The following is an 11,830-nucleotide window of genomic DNA, read 5'->3' as shown; positions in this document are numbered from 1 at the left end:
ATGCACTAAAGAATATAATAAATGAACTCAGGGTACCTGAGTCCAAATAAAAAATGAGAAGATAAAATAAATAAAAATAATGCATGTACGTGGTAAAAATTTGGATATACATGTAAAATATGCAATTATAAAAAAGAAAAAAGTTTCACTAGTTCAGGCAGAAAAATTACAATTACCTTTGCAGTGTTAACAGCTACCCATTGTTTCTCCTATGAATTAAAAAAATTTTTTAATGATACTAAGAAATGTCAAGTTGATAAAGCCTATTCCTCATGAGAGCTGTTTAGGACAGGCTACTCACTCCAGGTTCCAACCACCTGGGACTCAACCCTACCATCGGCCAGCCATTAGCTTTTAAGGCTAAAGGCGCACACAGAGACGGCGTCAGGTCTGGGCCCAGCAAGTCCGCCTCGCTCGGGTCCGGTTCAGAGAACACGCCCCAGGGACCTGCCCAGTTCCCCTGGGGGCGTGTCTAAGAGGGGAGGCGGTCCTCAGCCGGAGACCAGGTAATAACCGTGGGCGGCATCAGGAGGCGCCACGCGTCGCGGCGTGATGACGTCAAACACGCGCCGCGCGCTTAGCGTGCGCAGCTGCGGGCCGGCGTCTTGATCCCAGGTGTTTGCTCTTAGGTGGAGGTGTGCTGTGCTGTTTGCCAGGATGTTTCGTGCTATTGGCTCTGCGGATGATGAAGAGGAGCAGGCGGAGGAGGATTGTCCTGAATTGGTCCCCATTAAGACGAAGCAAAGAGAGGAGAAGGAGGAAACGTCTGGCCCCGGCGCTAAGATCCCAGTCACAATTATCACCGGGTATTTAGGTAACTAACAGTCCCGGTCAGAAAATGCAGTGAACGCTGTTGTCCTGTGAGTTTGAGGCTGACGGTGCCTGTTCTCCTTAGGCATCGGGGCCTTCTGGCCGACAGCAAATGTCTCTGAGGTAGGGGCTGGGTCACTTGCTCCCCGACTGGGTTGCTTTTCATCTCAGAGGTTATGCTCAGACCCCTCTAAGTTAGGGTCACATTTATCAAGTGAGATTGAAAATTAGCCTCGCATTTTTGAAACTAGTTCTGGCTTTGCAGTGTGAAGCACGGACCCGCCCCTCATTATGCATGTGACCTCTAACGTTACCTTGTATTTCTAAAGTTCACCTGCCTCACTTGAAAACGGAAATAGTTCCAGTCACCTGTCTGCCTTTGCTTTTCTCTTCTGCTTAGTGGGGCAAGAAATACCTACCGTATAACTCTGTTCCAATTAGAGTGTAACCTTTCTGAAAATGCCCGACACCCGAGGACCATTCCTCAGTATATTCCTCTTCCTCACGAGCCAGTCTCTGACAGCCTTTCGTGTGAAGTACTAATATCTCAAACATTTTTTTGAGGTCTGTTTGTAAAGTACTGTAGGAGAAAGAGTAAGAATAAAATTACTGTGCCCTCAAAGGCTATATTTCTCAAACTGAGGACTTTCAGGAGTTCATGGGATCACTTGAATTCATAGCTTTATAAACAGTACAATTTCCTGAAGGACAGTTTACGCGCTTACACTAGAGGTACTTTACTGGAAAAGTTTGAGAAGTATTATTTTAAAACTTTACAGTTAACTAGAAGGGCTAGAATAAATACCATATTAAAAGTGTGGAAAAAGTTAAGAAATGTAGATAAAGTGAAACGATCTGGGAAAATAATACCACTCCTAGATGCTGCTGGAGACAAGTACAAACTTGGTGCACCTGAGGGCCTTTTACATAAAAATAGGAATTAAATCACTGGCATTTCTCTTTTGTTGCTTTGTAGACTAAGTTTATTTTCATTTTTACTCAGGATTAATTTTATAAAGGAGTTTATTTATTATTAAAGGAATTTCCCACTGTTATTCAGAGGCTGCTCTACTGCGAAGTTGAGCACATTTCTTGTCTGAAACAGTATAGTTTAGACTTGCCCTCCTGTCTTTCCCCATTTTGCTCACTGTTAGATCAGAAGAGCATTGGAGATAATGGTCTGAAGCTTAGGAGTGAGGACTAATGCCAGCAACTTTGTTGCTGAATCTAGGGGATAGTTTCCTTACTTATTCTTGACTATTTTCTCTTTCTTGAGCTCTTGTTCCCTTGGTTTCCATCACATTTTTCATCAGATTTTCCACCTGCTTTTCTGGCTTCTTTAAAATTTATTTTTTTCCCTCTCTGTCCATCCTTTTAACTTCATACCCAGCTGGTTTCTATTTTGATGTCCGGCAGACATGTCAAACTCAGCATGTATAAAACTTCATCTTACCATCCCATCATGAATGATGGTTGCTTCTGTGAGCCCAACCATCTGGAATATTCTAAAAGCTTCCTAACTGGTCTTGAGTCATGGTGCCCTTTAATATATTCTCTGTATTTGAGCCTTAATGATCTTTATGAATGTCAATCTGATTTTGCCACACCCTTCAGTGGTTTCTATTTGGGTTAAAGTTCAGATTCCTTAACATGAATTACAAGAGCTTTACAATCTGGCTCTTGACAACCTCTTCAGCCTGCGGAACTGTGGCCCAGCCACACTGAACGACTTTTACTTCTACAATGTGCCAAGTGTATTGGCCCCAGGAATACTTTCTTCTGTTAGTCCTCTGGCTAGATGTCCCTCTTAGGTGCTCCCTGACATCTTGTACATCTATTGAATGTGTCATCCCGTGACATAATTGCCTCTTTATTGCTATGAATTCCCCTCCTTCTCCCACTTCCTTTAATGTTTCTAAGCTTCCTGAAGGTAGAGAGAGTTTGTCTGTGTCTTGTGCATTTTTCACCAAGGCTCAGTATAAAATCTGGTCCATAGGAGACTTTTGACTGACTGAACTGTGTCTTAACGTCTTTTGCTTCATAATATGGTTAATTATGAAGCCCTAGTAATTCTATTAGGTCTCCTATATCCACCCCTTCCTTTCCATTTTCACTGCCACTGCTTAGGGCAGCACTCATGCTCAGGGCACCTGTCTCACACTTGGACTGGTTTTAAGAATTTTCTCATTGCCATGTGTCCTTAAGTTCTGTCCCTTCCATTCTAAATGTCAACCTTTAGTGATATTGAGCTTCCTAAAGCCCGCTAAATACAAGCCTTCCATCCCTTTGATAGCTTTATACGAATGTGACCCCAAAAAGTTGAAGATATTAATACTCTATTACTCAGTAAATCCCTCCTAGTTATACCCTAGAAATCTTGTAAATGTCCTTCAGAAGATGTGTACAAGCTTACCTGTAAAAGTTCTTAGCAGCACTATTTGTAATAGCAAAACACTAGAAACAACCCAAATGCGCACCAGCAGAAAAATAGGTAAATAAATGACATATTTATACAGTTGAACTACACTAGTATGTGCATGCAGTTAGGGTTTGTTTGTTTTCTTGTTTGTTTGTTTGTTTTCCCCTCCATGGACTTTGGTATGTATGGTTCACAAGACAAAAGTTTTTCTTCTGCTTGAGCTGAATCTATTAGGTGTAATATGCCACCTACTGGATAGAGTTAGCGTAGCTTTATGAACTTTTCTTTCCTAATACTGATTATTGTGTCTTTTGTTAACATTTCCTAGGTCCATTCTCCATTGTATGTGTGTGTGTGTAATCAATTTTATAGATTGCTTTAAGCATACTAAAAGTAGCCATATAGACATTCTGAATTTGTGTCTGGTTAATGATGAATGTTAAAATAAAAGAAAGGTCTTTATGTGTAAATTCTGGGGAAGTAAACCATATATTCTTGACTAAGAAACATTGTCATCATGTGAAGGGATTTAAATATTTTATGTTTTATAAACTACACAAGTACTTTATTCCTTAGGATCCATTACTTCAATAATTCCTTATTTAATAGAAAATTTAGATGCCCTTACATTAATTGTGTAAGTTAAATAAAAGGCATATTTTTTTTGTCATATGAGGTCAAAGAAATCTATGTGACCCACCTTGTTGGAGTATTTGTAAATATTTATAAAATTTTATGTTAGCATAAAGCATTTTTAATAGTTCTCAAAGGATACTTTAATCTTTTCCTCTAGAATCTTCTCTTACCATTGTTAAATAATATTTGAATAGCATGCAAATTTTAAAGAGTGTTGGGACTCTTTATATCTTTCTTTTTAAGACTTTAATTTATTAATTTATTAATTTATTTTGGCTGCATCGGGTCTTAGTTGTGGCATGTGGGATCTTTGTTGAGGCACGCGGCATCTTTAGTTGCGGTGCGTGGGCTCTTCATTGCGGCGCTCGGGCTTCTCTCTAGTTGTGGTGTGCAGGTTTCCTCTCTCTAGTTGTGGCTCGCGGCCTCCAGGGCACGTGGGCTCTGTAGTTTGCAGCACGCAGGCTCTTTAGTTGAGGCCCGCAAGCTCAGTAGTTGTGGCACTCGGGCTTAGTTGCCCCGCGGCATGTGGGTCAGTTCCCTGACCAGGGATCAAACCTGCGTCCCCTGCATTGTAAGGCGGATTCTTTACCACTGGATCACCAGGGAAGTCCCTTTATATCTTTTTTTGTGTCTTTAAAATTAGTCTTTGAATTTTGTTATTAAAACCAACATATTTTATAGGTGCTGGGAAGACAACACTTCTGAACTATATTTTGACAGAGCAACACAGTAAAAGAATAGCAGTGATTTTAAATGAATTTGGGGAAGGTAAGTAAAGTTCAGTAAATGCCATGCTGCAAGAATTTATTGGACAGTTAATTCAACTGGTGAATTGATATTCCATGTTTTAAAATGAAAATGCAAGATATTATAATGTGAACACATTGCTGTAGATAGTTTTGGAAAAATTAGATTCATTTATGTCAAGCTTTATTTTGTATAGATTCGAGATATTGAAATCAGATAATTTCTATAAAATTTTATTTTGTTTAACTTTAGAATTCATACCAACAGAATTAAATTAGATTTTTGCATAAAATAAATATCTCCAGAAATAAAAATCTAAGGATATGAAAGAAAATCTTTCAGGAAGATTTTTGTACCAACTAGGAAGTTCCTTTTGTACTGACTGTATTGTATAATTGCAACTTTTGAAAAATATTTGAAAATGCTTCAGGCTTATAAGTTTATCTTGTTGAACGTTTATTATTCTGCAAAGCAGTTAAAACAGAAGATTTAAAAAATAAGTTAAACATGTGGTCTCCATCCTCAAGCAACTTCATTTATCTGTGAAAATATGTACATTTAACATTCCAGTTTTTTTGTCTTTAATATTGAACTATGTTTAAAAAAATGTATACAGCAATGTTAGACACAATTCTGTGATTTCTTTTATAAGCTTTTCTTCTCAAGTGTGAATTTTAATAAAACTCATGTTTAGCCAAAAAATATAACTTCAGTTGGGGTATTTCTTAAATTATACTTTTTTTTCAGTTACAAATTGGTAAAGGAGCTAGGTTTATTAACAGGATGGGAGGCCTGTTAGTTGAACTTCATTTCTGGTTTTAGTAAACTGAAGATAGTTTCAATAAACTAAAGAGTCCTGTTAGACAAAAATAAAAATCCCAAGATTTTTTAATCATAGTTTTAAATTCTAACTTCTTATTAACTGATCTTCTGTCGGACACTGATTACATTTATTATTTTTTCTTACTATCTTCATTCTTTCTGGACCTTTTTTACAACTTTGTCCTTTACAACATTTGTTATACTTTCCTTTTCATTTTATTAATGTTCTCTACACCCTGAATTCTGTAGCAGCGCCTTTCAAAACTCTTTTATCATTGTCTAACTGAAGTATAAACAAAAAATATATGTAAGTGAAAAATTATTCAGGTTTTTTTTGTTGTTGTTGTTGGTCATTTGCTTTACTGGACATTTAGAACTCTTTCCTGGCTTGGGTATGTTTCTTTACTGGAGGAAAAGTAAGACTTTTAAATCATTCTTATTTGATAACAAGCATCTCAGGCTCTCAAATATACTTTATCCTTTCTCAAGTAAGCTTTGCTAGGAAACGTATGTGTATTTGATTAAAATTTAATTTTTAAGTGAGCACATTGGTACCCTGGCCAAGCAAAGCTTCCTCAAAATGAACTAAGGGTATAACTCATACGGGGAATACTGAACAGTCTGTCTAGTAGACACAGAAACAATTTAGAGGAAGAATGAAAAGAAAACATAGGTAAGAGATTGAAGGGCATATAAAAACCAATATATAAACATACTGGTCTATCTAGAGAGTTGGCCATGGACAAGAAGGAACGCCTTTAAAATAGCTACTTTATTAGGAAATGGGAGCAGGCTAGTAAGAGGCCTAAAGAGGAAGTAGATTTTACATTTGCCTCTTTAGGGGCTTAAATTCTCTTAAAGAAAGGAAAGCTAAAATAATCTAGAGTAGTATAGTTTAAAATATTGAGGCAGCCTGAATAGAATGAAAGAATAAAAGTTACGAAATGTATTGTCTGCTTTGAAATCTGCTCCATTATTGAGTATACTCATCTTTGTTTTTGGCTGACTAGTGGACATAATCTAAAGAGTGCTTCTTGTTAATCATTCTAGGGAGTGCATTGGAGAAATCCTTAGCTGTCAGCCAAGGTGGAGAACTCTACGAAGAATGGCTGGAACTTAGAAACGGTTGCCTCTGCTGTTCCGTAAAGTGAGGAATGTTTTTACTGTGTGCTTGTTGGCTTCTGGAAATGTTTATTGGTTATGTTTCTAGCTTTGATTTCCTTATGTAAATTAACTGAATCTACATAATCTTCTTCACTGTATTTTCAAGTAAACGACTTATTAGGATGCATTTTCTTAAAGCATTTCTTGATGCCTTGTTTTTCTATCTGCTCTAATGCTGTGGTCCTTTTATTGAGTTTTTTGTTGTTATTTTTGATGTCAGGGTTTAATTAATAATCCCTGTGGTGCATGAAAGTCTCATTTAATGTATAAAAAATGATTATTCTGAATTTAATAAGTCATTGGTCTTATTTCCAAGAATTCAACCCCTAAAAACAAAAATAAATGGCCATGAAAAAAGAGAAAAACCTCACATCCTGTTCCACCAGTTATAGTTGTTTACAAGGACAGTGTTTTATTCACCAATATAACAGCTCTTAGAAAAGGAGTGACACATAGTAGTCACTCAAGTGTTTGTTGAGCAAATTAGGAAAATTAATACCCATATGGTTGATTTTGTATATTCTAGTGAATTAAATTTCTTCTACATCATTTACTATCTTAGGTGTTTGAGTCAAGTGTACTAACAAGGCTAAAACATAACAGATTTTCTTAGACAATTAAAATTAAGTATTTTCTTGCACTTTTGATATTATTAAGAAAAAAAGGAAATTAAAGCCTGCTACCCTAATTCAGAACAGAATTGAAAGGTATTTAATTGTAGTGTCCCTTTAGCTGTTATATTAAGCTACTGTAATTCCTAAATTTTGTCATTTTCTATATTGATTTTTTTCTTTCATAAAGCTATAAAAATAACAGGTGCTGACTTACTTTAGTCAGGTATATTAAAATTCCCTCTGCTTTTAATTTTAATAAAATTAAAGTATTAACTCATCAAGTATCTGATTTCTTGTTACCTGTCAGCATATATGCATCCATTTCCCTCCCCTCCCCTAAACTGGTAAATACTGGATGGACATGTTAGAAGCTTGGGACTGAGGTAAATTTCCACATGCCTAAAGATATCTTTATCCCTGGTTGCTAAATATATTTTTAAATGTTTGTGATGATCACTTTAAAATATTCAGGCAATCAACGTATATCATGTTTTGGCATTCTCCAGGGACAGTGGCCTTAGAGCTATTGAAAATTTGATGCAGAAGAAAGGGAAATTTGATTACATACTGTTAGAGACCACTGGATTAGCAGATCCTGGTAAGAAATGTCATTATTAATAACCAGAATATAGTTCTTAAACATTTAAAAATAAATGGACTAGAGAAATATCTAAAATGAGTATTAAAGCTTTACTCTAAATTAAAAATTTTTTATTTTGCTTTAAAGGAGAAAAAATACTGAGTCGCATGTTTCTTTGGCAGATGAATGATGATCAAAGTGTTTGGTACTTTTAACATGCTAATAAAATTTGAAGTTCTATCGATTAGGGTTATTGGCATGAACAAAAGTTGTTAAAAATATTAGAAAAATCTAATAAAATGTAGGGAAAAAGGAGACATTCTACTTCTAGTGTATATTTGGTTGGTTCTGCTCTACAGAGATCTTAATTCTGATTGCTTTTTAATCCAGTTTTCGTAGAGGGTCATTTAGAGATATCTAAGGACTTTTGGAGTTAAATCCGAGAAATACTTATTCCCTTTAAATTAATTGTTAGCATTTTGTTTTTCTACTATTAAATTTGAAATAATTTTATTTGTAAATATTGTCATAAGGTAGAGAGTTACATCAAGGCTTTTTTTCTGGTGTGCAATTAATAATGATTATCTATGAAATTTTTACCTCTGAATGGAATTACATCCAAACTTCCCTGTTGAAAGCTACACAAAGTCTACCTGTTTCTAACAATGGGTTTCTATTCCTTAACATCTTTATTCCAAGTATGCAGAACATTTAGTTTTGTAAGGCTGACCCATACCATTATTTCTTTTTTGACCTGGGTCTATGACATTGCGCCATAAAACTGTATTAAAGAACTGTTTGGGAATAATTTATTGAAGGGGTCATAATTGTTTAAAAGAAATATTGGAGTGTACTGAAGGTTCAAATGTAATCAATTGTTACTTTATTTTGAGGTATTATGTAATAACATTGTCCCTATGTTTTCAAATTAGGATTGAGTTAGGCTCTTTTGGTCCTTATAGTAGGCATGGATTTTTCATACATTTTCATACATTTCCAAGAGGTCTGACTGATGATAGGACTTGGACCATTACATTGATGTTAAATATTAATTTAAATCTGGTAAGATAGGAAAGTATATTGTGTGCCTCCTTTTGAAATAGAAAATATCAGTTTCTTTCATTGTAGCCACTGCATAGAGAAAAATTCTTGTAATTTTGAGAGTAGGTGAATTTACTAAAACACAGTTTAGCTTTTCAGAGGAAGTAAAAATTAAATAAAAATCTCAGAGAAAGCTTTTGTACAAATTGTAGGTATAAACAGTTTGATGTTTCTTCTTTCTTTAGAATAATGATTTTTATTGTTTGGGTGAAAATGAAACATTGATCATTAAAAAAAAATTTAAACAGTAACTAAGAAAATACAAAGAAGAAAGTTAAAAAAAATGTTGCCTTATATCTCACTACTGTAAAATACAAGCAGGTAAATTTTATTCCAAGGATTTCTCCATGCCAGGGCTACTTGCTGTGGTATGTTGAATGACAGCATCAGCCTCAGCTGGTAGCTTGGGAAAAATACAGATTCTTGGGCCTCATCTGAGCTCTATGGAATCAGAATCTCTAAGGGTGGGACCCAGCAATCTGTTTTTTTTTTGTTTTTTTTTTAGAAAGAAATAAAATATGTCAACTTTTAATTCAGAGATAACCACTATACAGTTAGAGGTTGTATACTTTACAACAATACTATATGTGCTGTATTGTAAGCCAGCAATCTGTTTTAATAAGCCCCCCAGGTGATTCTTACACATGCATAAGTTTGGGAAACCCCGCTCCATGTGTAAATATGCAGAAGTAATTTTATAAAATAGGATCACATTCTTTGTGCTATTCTAAATAATTATTAAGGTAGTTCAACTTGAACCTAAAAGAAGAGAACTTGAAAGAAGTGAAAGAATTGCTGAATGTCAGATAAATGCTTCTTCACTGTAAGAGATATGAGATAAGAGATAAGAAAAAAAAGAAAAAATTATAAAGAACATAAATTGGACAAGTTATGTTTTAAACTACATGTTTAAATTTTCAGGGTTGTACCTATTGACTCTCTGGCATAAAGGATGAGGGAATTAAAACACTTCCACCTTCTCCCATTTGGTTTTGGTTCATTGTATTCTTTGCTATGTTGTCAAGGTTTCTAACATTTATATTCTGTCATACTTTGTTTAGTCCTGTGTTTAAACTGTTTTACCAGCACTATGGCTCCTCCATTCCTGAGTTGATCAATCTCTTGATTGACTGAATTTCATGGTCAGGTAATCTTTTCAAGTTTCAGTGCTGTATTCCTTTAGATCTTGCATACTTCATTGCTTGAGAATGCTTGTCTTTTTTTTTTTTTTTATACTTGAAGGATTACTTGGCTAGGTATAAAATTTTCGTATCACAATTTCTTTCCTTCAGAACTTTGAAAATGTTGCATCATGATCTCTTAGTAGTTTTGATTGGCTGGATTTCCTCGTGCAGTATTTTTCTCTTTTCATCGGGAAGGATTTGTGAGTGCTGTATGAGTTTCAGTGCTGTTGTTTCCTTTAATGTTTGAGAATGTCTGCCTGTGGCTTTCAGTCTTGAAAAACAACTTGGCAGGAGGTAATATCCTCAGAACACTTTCGTTAGAACTTTGTGGTCATTATTTTATTATATTGGAGCAATGAATTTTACTGTAGAAAAATCTGATTTTTTTCCTGCCTCCTTGAAAGTGACTCGCTTTTTCATCTAAAATGCCTGAAAAAAAATTTCTTTATTTTTAAAGTTCAGTAATATAACCAAGATACATCTAGGTGTCATTCATAATCATGTTTTCCTGGATTACAATATACTCTTTAGTCTGTAGGGTTAGTGCTTCATTTAGGGATATTTTCCTTATTTATTACCATGAAGAATTTTTCTGTCAAATTATTGTGTTCTCTTCTTTATGACACGAATTTTTCGTATGTTGAATTTTCTTTTGTTCTCCATATTTATTATCTTCTAATTGTTTTGATATGTCTTTTGCCTCTGCATTTACTGTAATCATCTCAAATCTTCATTTTTGTTCGTAATTGTTTCCACCAATGTCTGTTGATGTTTTAAATGAATTAATTGATTAAGTAATGGTACATTGGCCCTAAGTTTTATTTCTTTAGCATTATAAACTACCTTTTCATATTATTCTGTTTTATTTTGCTTTAGAGCCTTTTTTTTTTTTTTTTTACGCTCTTCCCTTTTTTAAAAAAAATAGTTTTACTTGTTTCTTTTTGATCTTTATAAAAAAATTTTTATTTATTTATTGGCCATGTCGTGCGGGATCTTAGTTCCCCGACCAGGGATTGAACCTGGGCCACGGCAGTGAAAGCGCCAAGTCCTAACCACTGGACTGCCAGGGAATTACCTAGAGCTTGTTATTAATTAAGATTATATTGTTTTTATCTTTCTTATTATAAAGAAGCTCTTAGGAATTTTCTTTGGTTTCTTCAGTTATGTTTCCTTCCAGAGCAGGTTCTTTGCCATCTATATTCCCCATTCATTTGTTCATTTTTTTCTTTCCCTCCTTTTATCTGCTTTTTGCTTCTTTTAATCTGTAGTAACATGTGCATAGTTTTTTCACCATGTTTACGCTTGATGTAGGAGGCTCAGAGAACTGTCTACTTAGATGTGGTGTTCATGAATTTTTTAAATACCCTACCCATGTTACCTAAACTTGTTTTTCTCTTGAGCCATAGTTTGAAAGCTGGGTATTGCTGGGAGCGGGGATGGGGAAGCAGAGAGAAAAGAAGTGATTGAGAGAGCCAGATGGGCAATATGATTTTTAGGCTCTGCTCTCCTACAATACCAAGTGTTCCCCTCCTGTATTAGCTCAAACTACTCATGAATAGATTTCCCGTTCCTTTTGCAGGGACATCCTTGAGCTTCAGACTTCTCTCTTCATTTTGCTCTGAGCCCTAGAAAGTGACCCCCTCCACTGAAAGTGTGGAGACGGTTAGAAAATTTTACCCTTGAAGTTTCTTTGTTGGCTTTTTCCTGTATTGCTTATTTCTCCCTCAGTTCTACTTCTCACCATTTTGAAAGC

At 35.2% G+C, this 11,830-nt stretch overlaps 1 protein-coding gene across 2 annotated transcripts in view; it reads left to right on the top strand.

Moving 5' to 3' along the window:
• The first annotated feature begins 542 nt into the window (after positions 1–542).
• LOC309664918 (zinc-regulated GTPase metalloprotein activator 1A) overlaps positions 543–11,830 on the top strand; it is a 43,757-nt gene continuing 32,469 nt past the window's right edge. The window contains exons 1-4 of one of the 2 annotated variants that reach the window (XM_082471067.1): positions 543–814; positions 4,547–4,633; positions 6,485–6,581; positions 7,719–7,810. In XM_082471067.1, coding sequence (XP_082327193.1) covers positions 658–814; positions 4,547–4,633; positions 6,485–6,581; positions 7,719–7,810 — 433 coding nt within the window. In that variant the 5' untranslated portion in view covers positions 543–657. Of the gene's footprint in view, positions 815–4,546; positions 4,634–6,481; positions 6,582–7,718; positions 7,811–11,830 lie in introns of those variants that run through there. The other variant, XM_082471068.1, reaches the window with a different exon arrangement.

This window comes from Balaenoptera physalus (genome assembly GCF_965194825.1).
Source record: "Balaenoptera physalus genome assembly, chromosome: 7".
NCBI lineage: Eukaryota > Metazoa > Chordata > Mammalia > Artiodactyla > Balaenopteridae > Balaenoptera > Balaenoptera physalus.
The sequence above is the reverse complement of the archived record's forward strand: the minus strand, read 5'-3'. Positions and strand labels throughout refer to the sequence as shown.